Genomic DNA, 27,661 nt, shown 5'->3' on the forward strand with positions numbered 1-27,661 from the left:
GCTATGTTTGTGTAAAAGGGTCAGCATAGGCACTATAAAATAAGTAAATGAATAACAGCTGAGCTCAGTTTGCTCAAATAACCTAAACAAAGTCATCTAGCTAGCAAGATAAATTAGCAAAGCAGACATTGTTGATTTTATTTGACCATGTTTACTGTGTATTCTTGAGATCACTGAATTGTTAGGAAATTCAGACAGCTATATCCGGCCATTGTTTTCATTTGCTGAGGACATCCACTATGGCTGCTGAGTGGACTGCATCCTTGATCTTGTCTTGTTGCTTGACTGAATCTGCCAATTTCATAAAGTTTAGTCTCATATGTCAGCACTGTGTTTAACAGGTGGTTGTATTTTACATGCCTGACATGAGTATCGATGGTAAAGTTAGGGTTTTCTGTTAATGAACTGAAGATGTTTCCCTCTCAACGGTTCATGGTCAGCACATGCAGAATGATGTATATGAGGGATTTAGTAATAGTTTATAGACTCTAGACTGTAGGCTATGTTTCAATAAGCTTCATGTCCTTATCTCTTCAGTCTGAGTTACACCCACGACTGCACAAAGTATCTTTTTGTTAAAGCTCTCTGTTTGTGTGAAAGTTACTGTTTCTGTTCATGCATTCACTCCTCACATATGATATACGTTCATTTCTTTCTTTATTAATTTTTTTGAATCCCTATTAGCTACTACCAAGTTAGCAACTACTCTTCCTGGGGTCCGCTCACAAACAAATATTAAATCATAAAGCAAAACAATAATGTAAATTAAAATCAAAGACAAAAGGGAGCAATAAAATAATGACAAAAACAAAACAATTGATAGATAAATAAAAACAAAAAATATTATTTAAAGCAAATCTTTATATATTATTTCTGATGTATGAACATGTAAAATTATTTTACTGTTGTATCTGGCCAAGGTGGTGTGAATTAACAGCATTATAACTGTAACGGCAGTAAATAAAGCAAATTAATCTACAGCTATGCATTATATTGTATAGACTTACTAATTGCATGTTAAATCTAAATCTGCAAAGTAGCTTTTAAAATTAAGTGTAAAATAAAATAAATTTCATGGTGAGAAAATCCAGCATTTGCCTCTGAAATGTAGAAGTAGTTGCAGAAAATCGAAATACATTAGTACAAATACTTAAATACTGTTGTGTACACTGTACACAGTACACAGTACACTGTAGTGTACGTGATTGAATGTATTTGGTTACTTTCCTTCAGTGGAAACAGCAACATTGAAAATTGCAATTACGATATAGTTTTACTGTAAGTTAGTTTGTCCCTTTGTACTTACCGTAGCTAATCCAGGAACTCGAGGAAGCAGCAACAAGGAAAATAATTATATATACAATTTCAGGGCAAATAATGGTGCGAAGGCGAGTGAGACAACTTTACTCACGCGTTCATTTGAAAAAAATATCTTTGACGACGTGTTTTATTTATTTTCCACTGTGGTGATTAATTATTCGTCCGAGTTTTCAATGAGTATTTTATTTTGAAATTGTTACCCGGAAGTCGTTTGTTTACATTGGACTAGCTCGTTTGACAGTGGGGGTACGTGTTTGTTTGCAGGATTTGTTTATAAAAGAAAAGTGACCTGGCTTCTAAGAACCACAAACAATGACTTCTGGCGGCGGAATTCAGATACCGAGCCGCCTCCCGCTGCTGCTGACCCATGAAGGAGTGCTCCTCCCGGGTTCAACCGTCAGGTTTAGCGTTGACTCCGCGCGAAACATGCACCTGGTCAGCCAACGGCTGTTAAAGGGGACCTCGCTGAAAAGCACAATCATAGGAGTGATTCCCAACACCAGAGACCCAGAGCACGACACCGACGACCTGCCCACCCTGCATAAGTAATACACATTTAGTTACATAGCGTAACATTACATGGATGTTGTGTGACAGTTGAGCCATTCCCTGAATTTGTGATACGGTGGTGGTGATGTTTTGGAGGCGTGACAGCAGCAGACTGTACAGGTCACCCAAACATGGAGGTCGGGACTCCTTCAAGAAGTTACAAGATAAACCTGAGGGATTGAGAGAGAATTACAGGATAGAAAAGAACTGTTACAGGACAGTTTTCTTGTGAAATATTGGATACTTTTTTCCTTTCAGGTCTCTAAAATGATTCAAATTAAACAGTTTGATCAGATAAAAAATGTAGTCTTGGACTATTAAATAGCCAAATTTTAACCATTTGATATCAGTGGGTCCAACACTCTCACTCATATCTTTTAGTTTACTTTAAGTTTCACTGGCTGGGCACATTATATAATGTTTTTTTTTCTTTATTATTCCTGTAAAAGGACTGCCAGTGTTACATGCCTTGCCAGAATTAGGGTAATTTGTATATTTGTGTTATGCACAGGTCATAATTTTTAGTGTGTGATTTGTTCTAGAAAAGTCTACCTTACAGCATTGACCCTGGAGTCAAACACAATCAACCAAGCACAGAGAACTGGACTTTAACCTTTGACCAGAAGTCTACCAGGCCTGTCTGGTTACTAAGTAGAAGCTGTTTGTCTCTGGATGTTTTGTCTCTCCACCAGTCACAGTTACCAGAAAACAACTGTTTGTTGTTTGAGTTTGAATTTATCACTGACAAAGGTGGTCATGTAATCCTTCAGTCTAGCTAAAAATCTCAGATGCATGTTATTTATTTATAGCAGGATGTAGCTCTCATGCTGCTCATATTTGTCCTGGGAATGTAAATGTTGACAGCTTCTTACTTGATTCAGTTTGACAACGAATATAGCAAATACTGCCAGGGCTGACAGAAACAATTCAAGCATATCAGCTGTTAAGAAACTGTTGGAGCTGTGTGTGAGCTTTTGTGTCAGTAGATTGTGCTGTCCTGACATATAATAAGTGTTTTAGCCAGTCTTGTCTTATTTAAATCACTGAGCTCCGCTCTTTATGTCAAAGTGAACCCCAGTGACCACAGAACTGTCTGTTTTCCTGGAAGTCTTTTTACCAACTGAGAATTAAAAGTGCAGAGGAGAGATCTCAATGAAGCTGTGAAAGCAGGCCGTAGATTATTTGGTTGTTAGATTTTGTAAGTGATGTAAGATGTAAGTGAGATTTATGTGGAAAAAAAACCAAACAAACATTTGAATCATTCTGTCTCACTGTAAATTAAGTTTTAAATTGGCTTAATTACCTTTTAAAGTTCAATGTAGCTGTGGAGCTTTGCTCTTGGTGGCAGTAGGGCTGCAAACAATGAGTGTTTTCAGTACAGATTAATCTACAGATTATTTTCGTGATTAGTTAAATAATTGTTTATAAATAGCAGAAATTATAGAATAACGCCTGTTATAAATCCTCACAATCAGATTTCTTGTTTTGTTTAAATAACAGTAATGATATTGAGTTTACAGTGATTTAAATCAGAAAATACTCACATCGGAAACAGCAGATTTGATCAGGTTTAAAATTTCTGCTTACAGAATCACTAAAATCATTATTATATTATCAGAATAGTTGCTGATAAATTGTTTGTCGATGGATTAATGGAGTGCTTGTTGCAGCTGTAATTGACACTATTTGACTGAGACTTAAATTAGTGACTCTCACACACGACAGCAGACCCGATGCTTATTACAGAGTTGCTTGATCCTTCCTCTCTTCTTCTATCTCTCTCTGTCACTGTGTAGAATTGGTACAGCGGGGATAGCAGTACAGGTGGTGGGCAGTAACTGGCCTAAGCCCCACTACACCCTCCTTATCACTGGACTGTGCCGCTTTAGAGTGTCAAGTCTGCTGAAGGAGCGACCCTTTGTCCTGGCAGAGGTAAAGATATTAGAACTTATTTTGTATAAAACGAACAATCCCATGATTCTGAGAATGTCTTATGATTTTTTTGTCACGTCACCCTCGCTGGCATGTGTGTTTTTTTTATGGGCACGCAAGATAGAAACAAATGAAAACATTGCTATGTAGTGCTACTGCAGGTCTGGAGTTATTTCTAGGGAAATTTTGTCCATGTTTTGGGGGCGTTATTATTAATAGCTCATTTTTTACAGGTAATGTAGGACATTGAAAACACAGGTCTTTTTAATTGTAAAAACTTGCAGGTGGAGCAGTTGGATAAATTGGAGCAGTACACGACTCCAGCAACAGAGGGTGTCACCGCAGGTGATGGAGAGCTGGGGGAGCTGTCCCAGAAGTTCTACCAGGCTGCCGTACAGGTGTGTGTGTATAGAGTGTGTGTGTGTGTGTGTGTGTGTGTGTGTGTGTGTGTGTGTGTTTAATTTAAGGGATTTGACTTAATCAAGAAAAAAAACCCACCAAATGCTCTACTGCCTGTTGTCCTGCTCAACATACAGAACAATTTTTTATCATATCTAGTGTAAGGAAATAATATTATTTGGTCATTATCAATGTATTAATATTTTCTACTTAAAATTGTCTTGGGTCCCTTAATAGGATTTTCAACAAAGTTAAATTTATGTTTTATCTGCTGATTTCTGACAGTAGGACTCGAATCTAACCTACTCGCAGACAGGCAGCGGTGTTGGATATGTAAATAATAAAGTCTTACCAGGGCTGATCAGTACCGCTTAAAGCACTTGTGCAAGGAAGCGTTACAGAACAATAAACGGGTTCAATGTCTAGACCTACTGGACATCAGCTGATAAACCAGTTCAGCTGCCACACAGGGTGGTTTAAGGCTTTACTGTACCTCACCTTTCATCTCCTTTGTACTTTCTAACTTTTACCTAATTTTCTTTTTTAAATTTTACATTTCTTTAATTCATTCTGTATTGACTATTTTAACTTGGGACACAGTATCTGGAAAACAGAAGATTGTTTTACCAGTTGTATCCACTGACAGTCAGCATGGTAATATCTTCTCTGGTCTGACGGCACTTCACAGTGCTTTCTTGTTTTTACATCCCCTTGATACTTTTGCCTTTGTTTTTTTTTCACTCAGACTAAAGTACCTTTTTGGTTGAAGTGAATGAATGTTGAATTGAAAGTAACACTTAGATTGAAACAGTTCCTTTTTGACAAATAACCAGAAGAACATTCTCATGAGGGAGCACATTCCCAAAACACCCAGAGCCATACATTTTCTTTTAACCTCTTGACCCTTGATGTGATTTCAGCCCAGATAATAATAATAATGGTGCGTCTGGATTCTAAATGTTGATTTGATTTGTAGTAGGCAATTTTGTGTGTGTGCATTTTAGTGTATAGTTGTGTTTTTCGTGTGTTTTGCTATGACATGTACTGTGGCAAGAAAAAGTTTGTAAACCCTTTGGACATAAAATGTGAGCTGATCTTCATCTAACAGCAAAGCCCCAAATCTTGATGTTCTTCCAATTAAACCGTGGTTTCATCAGTCCATAAAACATCTTCCCTGTAGCGTTGTGGAGTCTGAAGGTGCTCTTAGCAAACTTCAGACGTGCAGTGATGTTTTGGAGACCAGTAGCTTCCCCTGTGGTGTCCTGCCATGGACTCCACAGGGGAGTCTGTAACCGTGCACCATGACTCATAAACAGAGGCCCAATCCCAATGTCCACCCTCACAGAATCACAGACTGAGGCGTGTTCGAGGGCTTAGAGCTGTCTCACTGTCAAACCGTCACAGGCATGAGGGCTCTGTAGCGGACATTTTGGCCCTTTATGCACACTTTCTGTAAGTCCGCATTTCTGCAGACTTTGCCTGAGGGAATTACCCAAAGTTCATAGCGTTATGACATTGAATGCGGGGTAACAGTGGTTAGCAGGGGACACCCGGAAGAATAAAAAAAATGGTAAATGACCATCATAAAACGGAAAAAAGAAGATAGAAGAAGAACAGTTAACAAACAAGCATGAAAAGAACAAACCGTAACGTTAACATTACAAAAAAAGAAAGGTCTCATAAACACAGAGCTCACTGCTGATTCGTAGCCAGAACTGTGTGCGGTTATTTGTCCTAAGATGACATGATGATGCATTCCAAATATGCTTTCAGCTCTCATCCAACATTATTTTTTGATTACAAACAGGGAGCGGAGGGAGAAAAATAAAAAATCCAAAATCAAAAGTCCCAAACCCACAATTCTACTCAACATGTTTTGGCCTCATCAAAGTAACGTGATATGTCACAAACCGCTGTCCCACTCTTTGTACCATTTTGAGCCCATGCAGCCTCTCGCACTCAATCACTTACCAGTTGACGTCAATTAAGTCTGCGAGGGCTCTGGACTTAGGCCATTAGGATTGGGCTGGAGATGTTAACCAGCTCCACTGATTGCTTTAAGCTTTTAGCAGTTGCTCTGAGGTTCTTCGTTACCTCTGAGTAGCCTGAGAGTCGCCACAGAACTATATCATCTCCATTTATAGATAGTTCGTCTAACTGTGGACTGATGAACATCTAAATTCTGTGAGATGACTTAGTCCTCTGAGCACTGAGCAGCAAACCCAAACTGTTAAAATGTTTTTTATAAGTCACAGTTGCTCTAACACAACTCCCATTTTGTTTCATTGACTGGATTCCAGGTTTGAAAACTCCTGACTCCAGTTAGCTTTTGTTGATGCCATTAGCCGAGGGGTTTCACATATTTTTACAGCCTAAACTGTGAATGTTTGAATGATGTTTTCAATATGGACAAGAAGAATACAATCATTTGTGTGTTATTTGTTAAAATAAATTGTGTTTGTTCATTACTGTAACTTAGATGATGATCTGACCATGTTTTAAGACAAATTTATACATAAATGCAGATAATTCCAAAATATTTTGCTATTTCATTTCGCAGGAAATGAGACAATTTAAGGAATATTCTAATATTTTGTGAAATACACTAACTCATCTTCTTGCCTAGAGTTAGATAAGAATGATTGATACCAGTGCTTAGCATAAAGACTGAAAACAGGGGAGACAGCCAGCTGAATTGTCATTTTTGACACGTATGAAACATGTTAACGTGTTAATTGTCGACCTTTAGACATGCCGGTAGGCAGATTTTGCTGCCTTCTAACACAGCCAGACTCACTCTTTCTATCTGTCGCAGTGAGACTAAACTGACTACAAAAGCAGGTTTTTGCCATGTGATGTAAAAACAGCAACGACAAATGATTTAAAGCACATTTTTCACATTAAGTATATTAATTTTGTTTAGTTTTACCTCTAGCTCTGAACAGGTAACAAGAAGTGCATTGCCAACAGAGATCCTTCTCTCTGAGAAGAACACTGGAAACCCACTTTATGGCTGCTTTGCTCAACGTTTCTGTTTTGGCCAACAGATGCTTCTTATATAAAAAAAAAGAAAAGAAAAAAAAAGCTGTCTCTTATCTCATCTTGCTGTGGGACGTCCAGCAGGCTGCAGCTGTGTAGCATTTATAGAAGGTGGCGAACATATAAATTAAAAGGCTGCTTTCTTTGCACTCACAATTTATTGTTAAAGCTGGTTTTACTCTTGCCGGGTGAATTCCTGCAGGATGAACTTTGGCATGTCAAAATTTGTCAAAATAACAAGAAACAGGTACAAGTCATTACAACCACAAACTGGGTTGGATCATGACAACAACACACTGTGATCGATGGAATTAAAAAAAAAAAAAAAAAAAAAAAAAAAAAAAAGCTTAGTTATGCCAGTAAATCAAACCCCACCATGTCTGTATGTTTGTGTATATGTGTGTAGTTGTTAGGTATGTTGGACATGTCTGTTCCAGTGGTGGCTAAGTTCAGGCGTCTGCTGGACAGTTTGCCCAGGGAAACTCTACCTGATGTGGTCGCCTCCATGATCCGCACTTCGAACAAGGAGAAACTACAGGTGAAGTGTCTGTCAGCCACAATTCTACTAATGACTTATAAACAAAACATGTGACATGACGGAAAGTTTAAAGAAGACAGTTCTCCTGTTCTCCTTCTGTTCCTGTTCGTCACAGCATCTTTTTATGAAGCTACTACTGGGAGCTCAAGAAAGACATTGGTTTAAAGTTGTGATTTTCAAAATAAAAGACAGCTGCTTTTTGTACCTTCTTGTGTGCTGTGAAGGTCCTGGATGCGCTGAGTTTGGAGGAGCGTTTTAAGAAAGCCCTGCCCATGTTGACCCGACAGATAGAGGGACTAAAACTGCTGCAGAAAACCAGGAAGACGAGTCCTGATAACGAAAAGAGGGTAACAGACATTTGCATTTCTTCTTTTATATATAAAAGAGGATATACGTATATGTATATGGGATGGGAAACAGAAACCTCTCTGTTTTCCCGTCTGTTCAGGTGTTATCGGTGCGTAAAGGTGGAGTGTTCCCAGGCCGGCAGTTCAATCTGGATGAGGAGGATGAGGATGAAGATGGAGATGACACTGCAGTCCTGGAGAGGAAAGTTCATGGGGCAAACATGCCTGAAGCTGCACTCAGAGTTTGCCTGAAGGAGCTCAAGAGGTGAGTTTTTTTATTTTTTTTTTACCTGTATCTTGGACCTACGTCTTCTGTGCTTATTGTGTGATTTCCCTAACGACTCTTGTGTAACAGTCAGATGGGTGTTAAGAGTTAATCTGGTTCATCTGTATTCAGATTGAAGAAGATGCCTCAGTCCATGCCTGAGTATGCCCTGACCAGAAACTACCTGGATCTGATGGTAGAGTTGCCATGGAGTAAAAGCACCAAAGGTAGATAAAGCTACAGGTGACTAAAGTGTCAGATGCCTCAGATACTGTATAAGATCTTAAACACTCTTTAGCTTTGTCTTTGCACCACAGCCGAACAGTTACTCGTCTAAAAAATATGTTTGATAGCGTCGGCGTCGCCAAAAAAAAGATGTGTTTCTTCACTTTTAATGGAGTGCTTCATATTTTAATCCTGAGAAATGCTTAACACATGGTGACTGTGAGATTTTGGTGAGAACTGTGTTGAATATTTCAATGTAATCGTTCAGATTTTTTTCTGATGCACTGCAGTTTTGGTCTGAAGTGTATCTGCTTGAGCTTTCTGTCTGTGACTGACAACAACGAACAACAACAAAACCAAAGTCTTCTCTTGACTGAAATGATTACATTTGAATATCTTTAAGAACTCATGATCAATTGATATAATTAAAAAGATAATTTAATGATTAATCAGCTGTTATTTTCACTTAAGTCAATTAATTCATACATTTAATGCTACAAATAGTTAAAATTGCATATTTTAACAATGGATGAAGTGATGATGTGTAATGTTAAAGGTGTCACTTGTGATGAACCCACGAAGAATTATCACAGACTCTGTAGTTGTCCTCAGCTCTACAGAGCTTTTTAGCATCTTTCAGCTAATTGTTTTGGTTTCACGACCATTGATTTAACATGTTAGCCGTACCAATTTTAGAAGGTGGTAAAATGTCAATAGTGAGTTCACAGCTTGTTGTGCTGCAGTTATTGGAGTTGACACCACTTACTTTAAATCTAACAGTTCTCTGGTTTCTGAGTGAACAGTTTAGTTTCTCCTGAAAGTAATGTCAGTGAAACAATCACTGTAAATCTTACAGCCTGAATGATCTAAATGTGAACCCAGACTCATTTCCATTTAGATTCCACAGTGATCATGTTACACAGTCAGAAAATACAGTGTACTATACACTGTGTATGTGGTGGCCAGCCACAAAATCTTCAAGGCACACTGCCAAGAAATTTCACAAACTGAAGTGTACTGTACAAAGGTTCACAGACTCTGCTTTCCTTTGTCTCTGTGTTTCTGTTGACCACAGACTGACCCTATACTAAGTAACGTCATATTAGTGGAGTCTCCAAAATTTGAGGACAGGGTTCAGTTGCAGGATCAGAGTTCATTGCCAGAGTATGTGCTGCAAATAAATCTCAGTTTGGGAGAAGTGTCTGTCCTTGAGTGGAAAATCTTTCACCTATGGCTTTTCGCGTCTTTATTCTTTATTGCTGTGGCAGCTGGTTTCTAAAGACCCACCAGGTAGCAAACTGTTGTTTTCTACTGTCCAGTCTTCTAACGTTATCAAATTACAGTCACTCCTTCCTCTCTTTCTGCAACTCCCATCTCACTGTTCTCACTGTCTTCATCAATCTTCACTAACTTTAATCTTTTCTCTTTCTTTCTTTGAACCATCCATCTCATCCACACTCACTCCACTCAACACACACACACACTCTTCAGACTGCCTGGACATCCGAGCTGCCCGCACTCTGCTGGACAACGATCACTATGCCATGGACAAGCTGAAGAGACGTGTTCTGGAGTACCTGGCTGTCAGACAGCTGAAGACTTCACTCAAGGTGCTTTGTTTAGATCACACACTAACACACACTGAAATGTATAAAGGCAAATGTTATGTGTTATATGAAGCAGTTTCTTTAATGTGTCACATATTTATCTGCTGCCGTGTCTTTAGGGCCCCATTCTCTGCTTCGTGGGTCCCCCAGGAGTCGGTAAGACCAGCGTGGGACGCTCTATCGCCAGGACTCTGGGCAGAGAGTTTCACCGCATTGCATTAGGAGGCGTCTGTGATCAATCTGACATCCGAGGACACAGGTAGGCTCATAAGATAGTATCTCTACTGGAGGGCCTATAACATCAGATGTTGTTACAACTTACAGTGGTTTCTAAAAGTTTGAGACTACATTCCTAAGTTTACTTTAACGGGAAAGTGATCTCACACTTTTGAATTCCAGTGTAATGTGTCCCGAGACATCAGAAAGATAGGACTTTATAGACTTTACACCAAGATAAGACATGACTCATCTTTGCAAAATTTGACATTCATTGAACTTACAACTGGGTCTTTTTTATGCCTCCATGCCAGCGGGAGCCGAAGCATAATTCATCATAATTTTAGGTTGTCCGTCCATCCGTCCGTCCCAATCTTGTGAACACAATATCTCAGTAACACTTTGAGGGAATTTCTTCTAATTTAGTTTTCACTTGGATTCAAAGATGAGCTGATTAGATTTTGGTGCTCAATGTTCAAGGTCAGTGTGACCACACAAAACACGTTTTTGGCCATAACTCAAGAATTCACACGCTCATTAACCCTGGACTGGTCGGCGCAGGTTTACAAACATGAGAAGAGATCATGAAGGGGCTCTTTGTAAGTTTTCTCTGCCGCCGAACTTGGTTTCCTGCTGGAAGCGGGTGGTGGTGAATGTCACTTGACGAGCTTCAGCCATTGTTGTCTTTGTGATACAAGAGGTTATAGTACGCCCTCTGAGCAGCACTACTTCTTCAGGACAGATTGGAGAGTACGATGAGTTGCTATTGGACAGTGACGAGACAGACTGGAATGGGCCAGGGCCAGCTGGTTAGTGTGCTAACTTCAGTTCCTTGTTCCTTTCCACTGCTGGAGACAGCGCTTGGCAAGTTCAAGTTTGATGCTGAACTGTAAGTTTCCACTTTTCTTTGTTTTTTCCTAGCTGTTAAGTAAACAGCTGTCAATGCTAACCTTGGCTATGTAGCAATATCAAAACTCACAAATTGCTCCTTTAAGCAGCGTGAAACATTGTAATAGTTTCAGGACACGGATAATTGAAACACTGCATATAAGACTGTGCCAAAGGAATATGAGTACATTGTTTTGATGATGTATTGGAGTGCAGCACTCTCTGCTGCTAAGTGGAACATGAGCTTTCATGAGAAAAAACATCTGGATTACATTTCATTCATGATCAGTCATCACACGGTGGCTGCGGCTCAGGAGGTAGAGCAGGTCCTCCACTAATCAGTAGGTCAGATCCCCAGCTCCTCCAGTTCACATGTCGAAGTGTCCTTGGGCAAGATACTGAGACCCCCATGTTGCCCCAATGATGTACTGTCAGCGTGTGAGTGTGTATGTTTTTGAAAAGCGCTATGTCTTGAACAAGCGCTGTATCAATGTGTGTGTTGAGACTAAAAAAAGAGCCGTATAAATCAGCAGTCCATTTACCACACACTGACAATAAGACTAGGTATACACCTAGTTACATGGCTGTACCGTTTAGGGGTGTGAAGTGTGGGCTTAGAGTTTTTGGCTCTTGTTAGAGGCAGTTGGGCAGTCACCCAGCCGCCCTGGCTTCCCGGCTGCTCGGGAGCTGCCGGGAAGCAGGGTTGAGCTTCCAATTCACTGAGCTTTGCCTTCATTACGGCAAATAAACTACCTTCAGAAGTTGAGTTAAATAGGCCCCGCTCCACTGTTGTGGTCCAGCCAAAATGTCTCTAAGTCTAGAGACAAATGCGTTAAGTTGGCAACAAGCTTGGCTGTAAGCCCCACTAACAGAAACTGTTTGCACCGATTCATTTTGTATTCAAAAGTAATGGCCAATGAGCAACTCAGTCACTCCAACTCAATCACAGTCAGTCAGTCAGTCAGTCAGTCAGTCAGTCAGTCAGTCAGTCAGTCAGTCAGTCAGTCAGTCACTGTTGCAGTCCAGATAAAAAACAAGAAATATTAAGTAAAGAAAAGATTTTTTTTTTCATTCATAGCAGCTCAACATTTGATATCTTTCCAGTGAGTCTGGAAGGAATTTAAATGACTCATGAATAAAACACACATGTGCATGTTAAAATCATGCTGATAAAAGGCAGCAGAGCGTCTCCCATGAGCTCTTAAGACATTTATAAGAATTTTCAGCACATCAGTGATGGGACCGCCACATTCAAACATGCTCTTTTCAAATGATACAACAGAGATCTCACATAGTAATACAAAAAAACAAAAAATTCAAAGAAACCAATAAAGAGGGAAAAATAAAAGACTCAAATAAATAATTATCAATTATCGAATCTTAGAGTAAGATAAACTGATATATTTAATTCAAAGGATACATTCTACCAATATAGGAACAGTAAGTGGTTACAATGTACATCCAAATATACACCCGTAAGCTTTGGATTTGGGGTTTGGGTCCTTCATAAATATCCTTTTCAATAGTTTTAATTAGTTTTCTCATGCATATTTGTTCCAAATCATCTTGGTCTATTGCATGAGAGTTAATTTTCACATTTATTTTTAACATTTACATTAATTTGATAGTTGGCTCTTATAATTTCAGCCATCTTCGTTAAGAATTTTGGTTCATCTCCACAGTCGTATCTTAAGCATATATTTCATCAATGGATTTATATCTTGAATAGATAGAACATCAAAGAGGTAGCTTCACACTTGGAAGAATCTAAATAATGGAGAATTGGGTAGACCATATCGTGACGATGACTGTTCAAAGGATTTCATTTATTTATCCCAAAACATTTGTCAAAATGTTTTGAAAGTTCCCAAGTTTATCAACTATCCGTCTATTATCTAAATTCTTCCATATGATTTTTTATATTTGGTAGGTAGTCGTACATCTCCACAGTTTAAGTTTAATTCCATCTCTTTCTATATTGTATGTGAGCTTTCAAACAACCACACCTTAATATTTCCCATCTTTGCTGCTTGATAGTAAGCTTACAGGTTTGGTAGACTTAGGCTGCCCATTTCTTTTGGCAGTTTAAGATCTTTCATTTTAATTCTTGATTTCCTGCCATTCCATGTGAATTTAATTACAATAGAATCCCATTGTTTTAAAGTATTAGAGATAATATGATCAGTGCTTTGAAAAGGAATAAAATTTTGGTAAAATAGTCATCTGTATAATTTTAACTCTTTCCCAGAGGGAAAATTTAATTATAGACTATTTCAATCTTTATATCGTTTAATGTGACTTATCAATTCTTCATAGTTTTTGAAAACAAGTTGCTCAGATACTTTGTTATATTTATCCCAAAGTATTTTATACGCTCCACTTCCCAATGCAGTGCATATTTGTGCTTGATTTGATCCCTGGCTCTGCAGCTCAAAACCATTAGTTCTGATTTATTTTACATTCAATGGTCCCAAATTCTTCATATTAATCCTGGTTATATTTTGTAAATTGATTTTCTATCTCAATACTTTTGAATTTTTTCATTCATGTCTACTACTTCTTTAGTTGTTTTGTAGGCCAGCACCTTATTTACTCTGGAGCAAATAAGGCATATGAACTTCGTCTTACCATGGCCAGAGATTTTTCTACCTCCATATTTAGGAGATCATTCATTGCTGCTTCAGCCTCTTTAAGGTCATTTAATACTGACAAAGAGAAGTATTCCTCAATAATTTTCTTGCATTTGCTTTTTGTTTTTTCCTGAAAGAGGCATATGATATTGTTTCACCCCTTAACCCTTCACCCCTTTCCATAATATTACTGGATTGACATGTTCTGGATTTATCTCTGTTGCTAATTTTCTGAAAGGCTAAAATTCTTAAATCTCCAGATACCAGCACCTTTGTCCATACTACGAATTCATGTGATTTGTGAAGCTGCATGATCAATGTATTTGACCAGTTTTGAAGCTTTTTAGAAAAGACACAATGTGTTAAAGCTAATATCACACAATTGCAATCTTTTGTGTCTTTATTGAACACACCCATTAAACATTCACAGTGCTGATGTGAACTCTTGGATTTAATAACCCGGTCAAATCATCTTTGGCACCAATAACTTCAAACCAGCTCTTCCAGTAGCTGCTGATCAGACCTGCACAATGTTCAGGAGGAATTTTGGACAAATATTCCCACAGAACTGCTTCACCTCAGCCATATATATTCTCTTGGGCGACTCTCTTCAGGTCATTCCACATTATCTCTACTTGATTAAGGTCTGGGCAGAAAGATTTACTTCAGTGTTTAGGGTTATTGTCCTGTTGCATCACTGAACTTAAGCAGGGGGGCAGCCACCCTGACATTACCCTGTGAGATACAGGACCTTCATTTTCTCCACGCTGATCTCGAGCTGTCCAGGACCAGAGGCAGCAAAGCAGCCACAAATCACGATGCTCCCTCCACCCCTTCACCACTGGGATGATCTTTTCGTGTCGGTATGCAGTTCTCTTCTTACACCACACAGCATGTTTTTTCCAAACAATTCAATTTTAGTTTCATCAGCCCATAAAAAAATTTCCCCGTTAGTGTTGTTGAGTTTCAGGGTGGTCATTTGGTAAACTTCAGGCCTGCTGTGATGTTTTCTTGGAGAGCAGCAGCTTCCTAAGGTGACACTATGCTCCGTGATTTGCGAATGGTCGACTCATGAACACAGAGGTTAAAAGCTCCTGTGAATCATTACAGCTTTTAGCTGTTACTCTGAGATTCTTTGCCACAGAGCTAGATCATCTCCATTTATAGACTGTTTTCTGACTGTGGCCTGATGAATATCTAAACTCTCTGAGATGACACTCTTACCCTTTCAGCTTCAAGGAAATCATACATTTTTGATTGTAAGTCTTCTGAGATCTCTTTTTGTGAGGCATCGTTCACATCAGCAGATGTTTTTTTGTGAACAGCAAACTCAAAAGGTTTTTTTTATAAGCCAGTGAGTGTCTCTAACCCACACCTCCAATCTTCTTTCATTGACTTCAGGTTTGATAACTCCTAACTACAATTAGCTTTCATTATTAGCTGAGGGGTTCACATACTTTTTCTAACCTAAACTGTGAATATTTGAAGGATATTTGCAGTATGAACAAGAACAATACAATGATTTGTGTGTTATTAGTTAAAATAGATAAATGCGTGTTCATAATTGTAACTTAGATGAAGATTTGACCATATTTCAGGACAAATTTACACGTTAAATGAGGAAATTCCAAAGAGTTGACTTACTTTTTCTTGCCACTGTAACTGGAAAACAAGTGCAGTTAACCTATATTATTATTATATTATTAAAAAAAACTAAAACAAAGATCACATATGTCACATATTATGCAGCATGTAACTTTTTGGCATTAAATAGAGCAGAATTAAGTTTTTTTTATACAGCAGCAGAGAAAAACCTGCTGCGGTATAATCTCCCCCATCTCAGCTGGCATCCAGCCGGCTGCTGGCGTTGCTGTGACTCAGGTTGTCAGGTGGCAGGTGTCTGGTTTTAGAATATTGTTTCTGAAAATTGTTTGTTTGTGTTTATTATAATTGTGTAGTTTGTGTTACTATGCAGTCATACCATTGAGGCCGCATGTCCTGAATAGTGTTATATAGTGTGTGTCTTGATGCTAGACGCTAAGTTGCTTTCGTGGGACGTCTGACAGTGGTATATCCCTCTTGTAAATTTGTAACCACAGCGATAACATGGCGTTCACGGTGTATCCTCAGGAGCAATATAAGGGACACTAACACTTACATAGACATTAGCTTTGTTTAGCTGTAATATAATTTCCTGGTAAAATATACATGTGTTAATCTGTGTGAAAGTGTGTGACCTGTAATCTGACAACCATAATATTTACTTTACAAAAAAATTACATCCGTTGTTGAGAGCTGTGGTGTTTCTCTCACACCATGCCCCAAGTCAAGTTTACTGAAACACAAACAACAAAATCATAACCACTGATTGACTCATACACACACAGTGTAACCTGTCATCTGAGTCAATTCAAAAATCATTAGAGGTCAGCAGTTGTGTCACTCGGCTTGCCTCTGCTCAGTCTGTTAAGAATCTCTATTGGGAATGAGCAACGTATTAGATCCTGTGTGTGTGTGTCTGTGTGTGTCTGTGTGTGTGTGTGTGTGCGCGCGTGTGTGTGTGTGTGTGCGCGCGCGCAGGGCAGAGTTCATCTCAGATTGCAGGGCTGATCCTGGTATTTAAAGGAAGACTAAACAGAATTGAGACTCTTTCTCTGAGCCAGATGAGAAACATGTGTCCGGCATACCAACAGCAGGAGACCAACAGATAAAGATGAAAGTTCTTTAACGGTCAATTTACAATTTGTTCAACTTAAGAAAGAAAATTCTCCCTCAAAAATAGACAACTCCAGTAGTTTCATATTTACAGTTTTGTGGTTGTTCTTTTATGTATTTTCTTTGTTGTTTCTTTTATTTTGGTTCTTTGAACCTCAGAAACTGCACATTTCATGCCTTCAGCTTTTAAACACTTGAAGCTTGCTTGCATTAAGTAATTTGTTACGGAGAACATGAGCCGTTGTCTCATATGAACTCCAGACATGTCCAGACCTAATACTCTGGACATTGTCCGGAGTTGTCTTCTCCCCTGCTGGATATACTGGTTTAGCTGAGGGATGGACATGATACAAAAAGCACACTGAAATGATCCCTCTTCCTCACCCTCGGATGTTTGTGTTCTTCTACTCTCACGCCAGTCGCATGATAGAAACATAATTTAACACGTCACTCGCTCTAATCACACATGGACTCAATTGGACATTACATGGACTTTGTGTTAGGGAGCAGGCAGGGAGCAGGCAGGGTAAAGTCTGCTCAGTGTCAATGTCAGCTGCCTGATCTGGATATTTGTATTCATACACACAGCTCCTCTAGGTAATGTGTTGCAGTGCATGTGTGAAATTTATTTGCCTATATATGCCTAAAAATAAGTTGATAACAGCATGACAATGCAATAATAACATGACATTGCAAAAATGACTGTCGACAAAACTTGATATTCACCTTGACATAATATATTTCTGCACTTTTTTTTGTTGTCATCGGTAGAAGAAAGACCTTTGAGAGCCTTCAGTTTGTTTGAAATTAAGTGTACACATTTACACAGCAGGTCAACAGTTCAATTCCTGCCCATGTCTCCAGGCGCACATATGTAGGCAGCATGCCAGGCCGCATCATCAACGGTTTGAAGACAGTAGGTGTGAATAATCCGGTCTTCCTCCTGGATGAGGTGGACAAACTGGGAAAGAGTCTGCAAGGAGACCCTGCAGCCGCTCTGCTAGAGGTCAGTCTGTTTCTCTCTCTGAGATTATCTGTGGAGTGGTATCACATGTCTTCACTGCATGTTAATTCCCTAAGCAGAACATTCACCGGTTAACCTCAACCTTTGCTAAAATTGCTAATAAGCATTTGTTCCTCTTTCCTCGCTGAGCCTTCTTTTAATTACCTCTGCCAAGGAGGTTGTGTTTTTACTTCTTTCTGTTTTTTTTTGTTTGTTTGTTGAACAGCAGGATTACACAAAAAGTACTGAACTGATTTGTACCAAACTTGGTTAAGGTATGGGACATGGCCCAGGGAAGAACACATCAAATTTTAGTGTGAATCCAGTTAAAGAGTCAGATCCAGGAATTTTTCCTTAACATTGTGAAATAAGGCATTTTTCGACGCTCTAAGTCCGTTTCTCAGGAAATAATGATTGGACCTTGATGTAAAATATCAGACATATTAATGGTGTTGAGATCTATGATTTTGTACAACTTGGTGCAGATTCAAATCATAATCTGGATCTCACAGACCTGTAGGATTGTTTGGCCTTGGCAGAGGTATGTGCTCTACAAAATGCCATTGTAGTTGTTTTTGTCTTATTCTATTCTTCTTTTTCTTCTGTTTCCAAATGACTTAAATTTAGCATGATTAAACTCTAAAAACATACACATTAAAACAAACGGTATCCACATGTTCCCTTAGGTCCTGGACCCAGAGCAGAACCACAGCTTCACAGACCATTACCTCAACGTGGCCTTTGACCTCTCCCAAGTGCTCTTTATTGCTACTGCAAACACCACGGCAACCATTCCCCCAGCCCTGCTGGACAGGATGGAGGTACTGCAGGTACCAGGTGGGTTTAGGTGCGGATGATTCCAGCTCTAAGGAATCGTCTTGACCGTCTCCATTTGATCTTGAAGACAAACTTGTGACAGAACAAATCTCAACTGTATGATTGAATTTTCTGCAGTGTAGTAAGAGAACAGATGAAACGGCTCTGTGTCCAATTGCAAATCCAATCACACACAAATGTGCGTGCAGACAAATTTCAAAGACAATTTGTTTCCAATACAGTCTTTGGTAGGTTACTAACTATGGAATCATGGGAGCACCGAAAAAAATACATCTGTAAAAGAATAAGAAAATAATGTTGAAATGTAAAGAGGAATAAATAAGAAGTATTTTTGTGGATATATAAACACAAATAACTCAATAGGAAAGAATACTAATACTAATAATAATTCATAATTTATTTGTTCATTTATTTCTGTATATTTTTTTTTAATATATTTCTAAAAATTATGTATTTATTTTTGCATACAAATTACTCTGTATATATAAATATATTATTAATATGCAATTTATTAATTTTTCCTTATTGTTTTGCCTGTTGCTTTTCCTTTTCACTATTGTTTGATTATTTGTCTTGATATTATTTTATTCATTTATTTTCTCTTCCTTTTGCACATTTATTCTTTTTTATGGCACTTCTATGACTCCGTAACTGATGACAAGATATATAACTATCAGATATAAAGATACAATATTATAATAATTAATGAATTCTAATGACTAATAATTATTTCATACATTCTAATTTGTCTTTTCTTCTCTCTCTTGGTTTTCTTTTGTTACTTATAAATATATTTTCCATGTTCTTTGCACTTACTGTGCATTCTGTAGCTGTGAGTTGTCTGTTCACCTGTCAGTTGAGGTGAAAATGACAAATGATAACTTATGTTATTACCTACAATCAAGGACTGGATCAAATTTTGTTTACAGGTGTTTTGGTAGCGCTGCTGAGTGTGTGAAAAAAGTTGCATTTTTGTGGCTCCAGAGGGAAGTCTGATAAACTTAGGCTTCTGCAGCCGGCTCTTCATCTCTGCTTGAGCCTGGCGCCTCAAGTCCACAGCCACTACTAACACAACACACCCAAATCTCTGACAGAACTGTAGACGCTGTTACGCTGCGCTACACTAATGTAAGTGTCAGATTATGAGGAGGAGGAAGAATGCACAGAATAATGATAACAATAATTTTTGTTTATTTTATTTTACTTTTGTCCTCTGTTTATTGCTTCAGGCTACACCCAGGAGGAAAAGGTCGAGATAGCTCACCGTCACTTGATCCCAAACCAGCTGGAGCAACATGGATTAACACCTCAACAGCTGCATATACCACAGGACACCACACAAGATATAATCAGCAGGTACACCACACACACACACACACACACACACACACACACACACATACACACACACACACACACACACACACACACGTGTAAACAAACTAATTCAGAAGACATAATATAACTAAACCTAAGCTCAATGAAAACATTTTTTAAAGGGAATGTTTTGACATTTCCTGCTGAGAGTTATGTTAGATTTCTACCACCGTAGAAGGAGTCTCTGTCACTTCAGTCCATCCACGGACGGAGGTGGGTGCTTTCACAATAGGACAATATACTACAAACAGTTAAATAGGCCACTTGTCATCACCATTTGATTATTAAACTGCCAAAGTGAATTGTGTGCTCGAGTATCTTAATGATAACAATATCGACAGTAATCAACTTCATTTGTACAATAGTTTTCTGCTGTGCAGCACAGAATTTACTCTTATCTGTCACATGCCTCCTCAGTCTGCTCTTCATATAGTTTATACTAGCTGTAAAATAAATATTTCTTACATCACTGTGTAGATAGAGTTTATTAAGTGCTGTCAACTGGTGCGATAAACACAGTGTTCTGCTGAGAACTTATGTCTTCTAGAAAAAACAATAAGAATTTCCTTGAACTAAATTCCTCAGATTGATATGGACGCTACACCATGTTCACTGCTGAGACGCTGCTGCTTTTAGCCTGCAAAGCACAAACCTAGTGTGTGCTGCGTGGAACAGAGAGCTCAGCCAGCTGACAGCTCACATCTGAGGTCAACCTGAAATTCCACCGCTGGTCATCAGAGTGTGTCATTAAGTTGTCAAGTGGTTTGGTTGGTATTTGTCTTGAATGTTGACCTGTACTTCTCCGGCTGTGTGACCTTTTGATTAGAGACAACATCCTTCAGCCATATGTTTTCTGTTCAGTCTCTAAGAAGCAGCCTGTCATATGAATGTCAGTGATGAATTTATTGTCGGTCAACTAATCCATTAATCACCTGATTATTTCAGCAGCAGTCTGTTAATATAGTCCACTAAATGGTCTGGTCAAACTGTCTGGCACGTTTAAAAAGAAATCTGTAAACACGGAGCTGCTGATGCAAAGGCTTCTGTTCTCTTCAGATGGTAAGCATTACGCTGTCGGCAGACCTGCAGAGCCTCTCTACACCATTCGCTGCACTCCAGTCTGGTTACTATAGAAACAGCCAAAAGCACACATCCTCAGAGCGATGCTCCCTATTTTACTGGCTTTTAAAAAACAAACCTGGGGTGAGCTGGGGTTAAGAAAGAGGAGAGGATTCAGCAGAGACAAGGCAGGTTAGAAGTATCAGACTGGTCCTCACATTCAGTCTGAGATGCTGTTTCTGACACAGACTTTAGGTCTGTGAGTTTATTAATTCAACTTATTTTGAATAATAATTTTACCAAGTCTCTGATTTGTCCTGTCATGATGCACCATGTGTCTGACAGGACTGATCCAGATCATTGTGATTTTGAGCCAAAAGAAGGGGTCACTACAGTTACAGATCAACCATACAGTGCCTTCACATTTTAGCACACTTAATTTTGTTGTAAACATGTTTCTGGATGTTTGCAAATATATTAAAAATCAAATTGAAAAATATAAAAATGACAGTTTTATCCATTTGAAATGAAATCGTGCAGTGTGCAAAAAGTGAAGGGGTCTGAATACAGTCTTAAGCCAGTGTGGTCGTGGTGGAGTACACTTAGCAAGAGAAGCCACAGTACCAGTGAAACCTCATCTTACATCAACGTAACTTTATCCATCTGTTGTTTGTGTTTGTGCTGTAAGGTATACCCGGGAGGCAGGCGTGCGCTCCCTCGAGAGGAAGATCGGGGCAATCTGCAGAGCCGTGGCTGTGAAGGTCGCTGAAAGTCACAGAGTCCCCAAGACAGAGACTTTGATCCCAGACGGCCCAGTAGAGCAGCGAGGTGAGGGTCTGAGTAGTTTGTTTTCTTTCTGACTCTCTGGGGAAAGGTGGGATCAAGAGGATTTGATGGTTAAATTTTTAGCTTCTTATCAGCAAGAAATTATCACCAACCACCAAGTCCATGCCATGTGATAAACGGCAGGGTAGAAGAGAAAATAGCAGAAGAAGAAGATTTTAACAACAGTGGAACAATGCTGTTGGTTATGTAAAATTCAGCTTTTATATACAGATGTGAACAGGAAACTCTCCTCTTTTAAATTAGACTTATTAAAAGTTCAGAAATATTCACCCTAATTAAATTGCTTTTACAAAATGCTATGCTGTGTTAAATTGTTAAACAATGCTCACTATCACATGTTTTCAATTGTTTCAGCTTTCATTTTATAGGTTTATGTGTGTGAGATGTAGCTCTTTTAACAATCTAAGCACATGGAGCAAGTGCATTTAGGGCATGTCCAAAACTTTCGCTAATTTAATACTAAGCAAGTCACGTCAAGTCAATTTTTTTTTATATTTATTTATAAGTTATCTCAGATCACTTCTCATATAGAGCATACTCTTTATAATATTACTTACAGACACACAACAATTCCAGAGAGAGAGAGAGCAATGCAAATTCCACATATACATGCAATATCCAGATATACATACATACATACATAATAACAATAATAATGGTTATAGCAGCAGGTGTTGAGCAGGATCATGGGGGCAGTGGCTGGTTTGCAGTCACAGATCCAGACTCTACAGCTCTGGAGGCAGAAATACCTGCAGAGAGCAACAGGAGGAGAGAGAGAGATGAAAAGAGAGGAGAGGAAGACGAAAGAGAGAGAGCGAGAGCGACACAGCCTGGACACTCATGTGCTTCAGGGAGCAAACAAACAGAGAGAGTGAGCTGCAGTGGTTTTCAGAAAGTTTACAGTAATCCTGTCAGCAGGACACCATGGACTGTACTGGGTTTAACTGATTATTATTAAGATTGAGGGCCTCCCCACCCCCCCACCCCCCATGATCCCTCTGTTGCTAGGTAACAGGTACAAAGCCTGAAATAGTAAAAGAATAAGGTGCTAACTGTGAGTTAAGGTGTGAAGATGAGTTTTGAGTTCTGAGTTTGGATTTGAAGCCTCAGCGGAGTCGGTCAGAGCTGTGATCTGGAACAAAAAGTGAGAACACATGTGGATGTTTCGTTTTACAGAATTACAGCTGTTTGGCACAAGGTGGTGCTAGTCACTTTCAATGGAAATCAATAAAACAGACCAGAGTAGAAAGTGAGCAGCATGAAGTCCACCACATGAGAATCTTGAATGTGTTTATCAGCTTTGAGTGAGTATAAACCAACATTCATTAAACTCAAGTGATATCATCTGAAAACAGTATTTTAAGCCAGATGCTGGATGTCTGAAGAGTCCTCGTATGTACAACACGATGTCTTTCAGTAGTTGAGTAATGAGCTGGGTAATGTGCAGCCATCTGGTCTTTATTAGAAAATAAACTGATTCTTCTGTCAGCATGTTTGGTTGGGGACTCGCTGGTTATATACTATGTCCTGCTCATCTAGTTTTTAGTTTTGTTTACTTGTCTGCAGGATTCTCAGAAGATTCAAATGTATCTCCAGGTGATTCTGGTGAAACATCTGATTACAACACACATGCTGTACTGCAGGAGCTACTATGAAGCAGTGTAAAGAAGCAGACGAGTAGAGTAATATGAAGGTGACTGTAGTTAGAGTGGTTCAATGAAAGAGGAGGAGTGAAATAAATAAATATAAATAAACAGAGATATGAAAAATGGGGATAATCAGAGGGGATCAGCAGTTGTGCTGCTCTGTAGAAAAGCCCTCTGTGTTGCCAGGTAACAGACATGCAGCACAAACATTGGTTTGATGATGTGTGTCCTTGTGCATGTATTTTGCATTTTGCCATGGGGGTGCTCTGTGTTTGATGCTCCTGTTTACCGTTTGTACTTGAACTGTTTGATGTGTATCTCTGTGTTGTTTGGTTTTATGTTTGTCTTTGCATAACGTGAACAGCTGATTTTCCAGTCTCAGCTGCAGCTGTTGTCACCTTTCTTTCATTCTTTCTTTCTTTCTTTCATTCATTCTTTCTTTCTCTCTCTCTCTCTCTCTTTCTCTCTCTGTGGCCTTCGTTCCATAGTTCTCTTTCACTACAAATTCAGCGAGACCTGCGATGCTTGCAGGATGCAGTACGTTTACATGCACTTGAGTAACGTGATTACTCCTCCCACTCGTGGAGTCAACTGAGTCCAGAAACATGGATGTAAAAGTATCTGGTATCTGACTCTCACCTGTCAGACATACTGTGAAAGTGAGTTGGTATTTGATGCTTTTAACAGATGTTAATGAATTAACTGTATGTGTGTGTGTGTTTAGACAAGATGGCGCCCCCAGAGATGCCCATAGTGATCGACCACATCGCCCTGAAAGACATCCTGGGACCTCCACTGTTTGAAATGGAGGTAAGCAAGGTGCCACCAAGGAGAGAGAGGGAGAGCTGGTGTGGCAGATCCAGCAGCATCTACAGGGAATTAGTAATGTTCTTAATGATGTAGAAAGTCAATGACAGAAACCTGTGCAGAACTGATCCTTTTTTCTGTGACGGTCAGAACTTTGTGGACCAGCTTAAAGAATAAATGCAGCGTGTGAAGATGTCTTACAGCTCCACAACAGCTGCTGTTCATAAAGTCAGACTAGTTGAAAACAGCACTTGAGGTGTCATCATATCATATGGTATAAAATACAATACACTTTGTCTCACAGTAGGAGTTTACTTTTTTCTCCTCTGTTTTCTTCTGATCTCTTGTCTTTTCCATCCTTTTTCCCTTTGTTTCCCTCCCACTACATTCTCACACTCTCCTTCATGCATTTTCATCTTCTGTCTCTCCCCTCTTCTCTACAGGTCATATTGGCCATATGTTTCACATTCATTCCTGCATTTCTGAAGATTATGAACTCTTACTGTCTTCCACCAAATACAGCTTTACAGATGTTTTTATGTGTGTGTGTGTGTGTGTGTGTGTGTGTGTGTGTGTGTGTGTGTGTGTGTGTGTGTGTGTGTGTGTGTGTGTGATGAAAGGTGTCTGAGCGGTTTACCCTGCCGGGTGTAGCTCTGGGGCTGGCCTGGACCCCGCTTGGTGGGGAGATAATGTTCGTGGAGGCCAGTCGAATGGAAGGAGAAGGTCAGCTCACTCTGACCGGTCAGCTGGGAGATGTTATGAAAGAATCCGCCCATCTGGCCATCAGTTGGCTTAGAACGAACGCTAAAACCTACCAGCTCACCAACAGTGAGTTCACGCGCACGTTTTTACATATATATATATATGCTGTACATACCTTTACAGAAACGCAAATAAACTACAGCAAGTACAAACTGTGAAAGAGGCTAATTAACATGCTCTAATAGAATCCATTTGTGTGTGTTTAACAGTGGTGGGTGCTCCAGATCCTTTAGAAGGGACAGACATCCACCTCCACTTCCCTGCTGGAGCTGTCACCAAGGATGGCCCCTCTGCTGGCGTTACCATAGTAACCTGCCTAGCCTCGCTGTTTAGCGGCCGATTGGTCAGATCAGACATTGCCATGACAGGGGAGATCACATTAAGAGGCCTGGTGCTGCCGGTGAGTTATCGCAGTCAACACACATAATAAGGAGTAAATCCACAGTTCGCTGTTTCAACCTACTGGATTGGTCTGTCCTCCTCAGGTGGGCGGGATCAAGGACAAAGTCCTGGCAGCCTACAGGGCAGGAGTGAAGTGCGTCATCCTCCCGAAACGCAACGAGAAGGACCTGGAGGAGCTTCCAGCCAACATCCGAGCCGACCTCGACTTTGTCACCGCCGGAAACCTGGACGAGGTGCTGAACGCCGCCTTCGACGGAGGGTTTCAAGGGACAGCCAGCACACGTGCACCCCCCCAGCTGACCAGTAAACTGTAACACACTGTTTAAAATACACATGCACAGTGACAGTGTGAAGTTAGACAGTGTCCCTGAATAGTCCTAACAGAAGAGAGAGTGGGTTGTCTTTCAGTTTGAGTCTAGTGACTTTTCCCCTGATATGCAGTGGCAGGAGTAAACAGTAAGTAATTCATGTTATTCAATCTTTAAAGGACAACTGAGGGATTTGAACCTTATCTTCACATGTTTTTGGGTGTAAATGGTCCACTGTTGAGGAAGAGCAGTATACCAGGCAACAGCTAAACAGTTGCTGCAATGTACGTCCACTGTAAGTGCTCATATTATATTATAAGTGGGTAGGATTCCTATACGGATAGATCTTTTGTTATAGAGTAAGATCCCTTTTTTTTCTTATTACCAGAAACAGACGTTGTATCACTGTGTTCAAAGCCACCAGACTGTCCTTTTTGTCTCTATTAGTCTTTTCCAAACAAAAACATGGGAAAATAAGGCCCAGGTTCAAAGTTATCCTTCAACCTTTTTTAAGGTTCTTTGCGAGTGAGATTTTATTTTCAGATTATTTTCATATTGACGAGATAATTTGAGGTGAATGAAGCTATGATTTAAGTCTACACGGACATGGACAGTGTACAGTGACTTACTGTCATATGAAGTTACAGCAGCTTATTTTTTAATGCATATTAGCACAGTACACCCACTCACTCATCAACTCAAGAGGACCAGATCCAGCTCACATCGCTGCTGAATATTGTTATGTTGTCTTTTTGGGTTCAGCTGGCTGCTGTACATTTACATTACATTAGCAGCACTGCAATATCCTTGTGAAGAAGGTGTGAGCTGATTAATGCGACAACACACTGGTAAGACACTGCAGCACTGAATGATTGACTTTTGATTGTTCCACAATGTGTGTGCTAAAACGTATTGAAGACACAGTTAATGTTGAACTGGTTTGTATGTGATGAATGATGCTGCTGAGATGTGCTCAGATACCAGGAGCCTGTTTGGAAACTGTGTTCAGTCACTCTTTGTAATTAGTTTGTTTCTGTAACTTTCAGATTTTGGAATTTATTATCTGTGGAAACTTTATGAAAAATAACCACGAAAGATTGCAGTTAGTTTGATAAGTTTATCTTAGAGGTTTAGATGGGTGTGTTGTCTCATCACATCCCACACTGAGGCACTGACTACATCAGGTTTAGATAAAATTTTCTTTGGCCAAATATTCTTATTGTCACAGAATCTTAATCCAAACTGATGTTTCTGGCAGAATGAATCTGACCCATTCAGTGTCTGGAGTCCTCTGTCTCTGTGAGCCAGGATGACATGGTGGTATGGAGCCCCAAAAGTGACAGAGTAGTAACAGCTTATTGCACAAGTCAAAAATAATACTATAAGTGTATTTCATGTTGTATGAACATCAATGAAATATATTGTTGGTTAAATGATTAAATGTTTGTTTGATTACTTTCCCTTTTATCTCTAATCAGTTGATTAAAAAACCAAGAAGCTTATTTTTTGGTTGAAGAGCAAAGGATAAAGCTTTGTATTTCATTTCACTCTCAATTTCAGTTATTTACCTAACAATATTATTCATTGATATATATTTACTTACATTTGTGACTTCTCATGTTTGTTAACTTTATTTTACATCAGGTTGTAATGTTGTCTCCCATAATGCAATAATAATGTACACACAGTACCCTAACCCTGACACACTGACTTGTAGGCAGGTCTGCATCAAATCTGTGTCCTGTGACTTCACTGTAACTATGAGGCTGTGATTATTTGGAAGTGCTGACTAAAAATTGGATTGTAATTCCCGTTGTTAACATGAACGATGTGTGGCAGTGTAGCAAACTTGATGATTTTTTAATGCAATACACTGATTTGATACTAAACCGAGATGCACTTGTGTCCTGTTAGATAACTTTAAAAAAACAAGAGTTGAATTAA

At 39.3% G+C, this 27,661-nt stretch overlaps 1 protein-coding gene across 1 annotated transcript; it reads left to right on the plus strand.

Moving 5' to 3' along the window:
- Positions 1-1,555: 1,555 nt before the first annotated feature.
- On the plus strand, positions 1,556-27,661 carry lonp2 (lon peptidase 2, peroxisomal). Its single transcript, XM_022749924.1, has 17 exons — positions 1,556-1,865; positions 3,666-3,801; positions 4,086-4,199; positions 7,646-7,777; positions 8,002-8,124; positions 8,226-8,389; positions 8,522-8,616; positions 10,106-10,224; positions 10,341-10,480; positions 17,535-17,676; positions 18,360-18,510; positions 19,740-19,866; positions 21,635-21,774; positions 24,163-24,248; positions 24,866-25,073; positions 25,217-25,407; positions 25,493-27,661. Exons 1-17 carry the CDS (start codon positions 1,633-1,635, stop codon positions 25,721-25,723), a joined length of 2,532 nt encoding a protein of 843 aa, XP_022605645.1. The 5' UTR covers positions 1,556-1,632; the 3' UTR covers positions 25,724-27,661.

The sequence above is a fragment of the Seriola dumerili genome, unplaced genomic scaffold (assembly GCF_002260705.1).
Source record: "Seriola dumerili isolate Sdu_G_001 unplaced genomic scaffold, Sdu_1.0 BDQW01000147.1, whole genome shotgun sequence".
Lineage (NCBI taxonomy): Eukaryota > Metazoa > Chordata > Actinopteri > Carangiformes > Carangidae > Seriola > Seriola dumerili.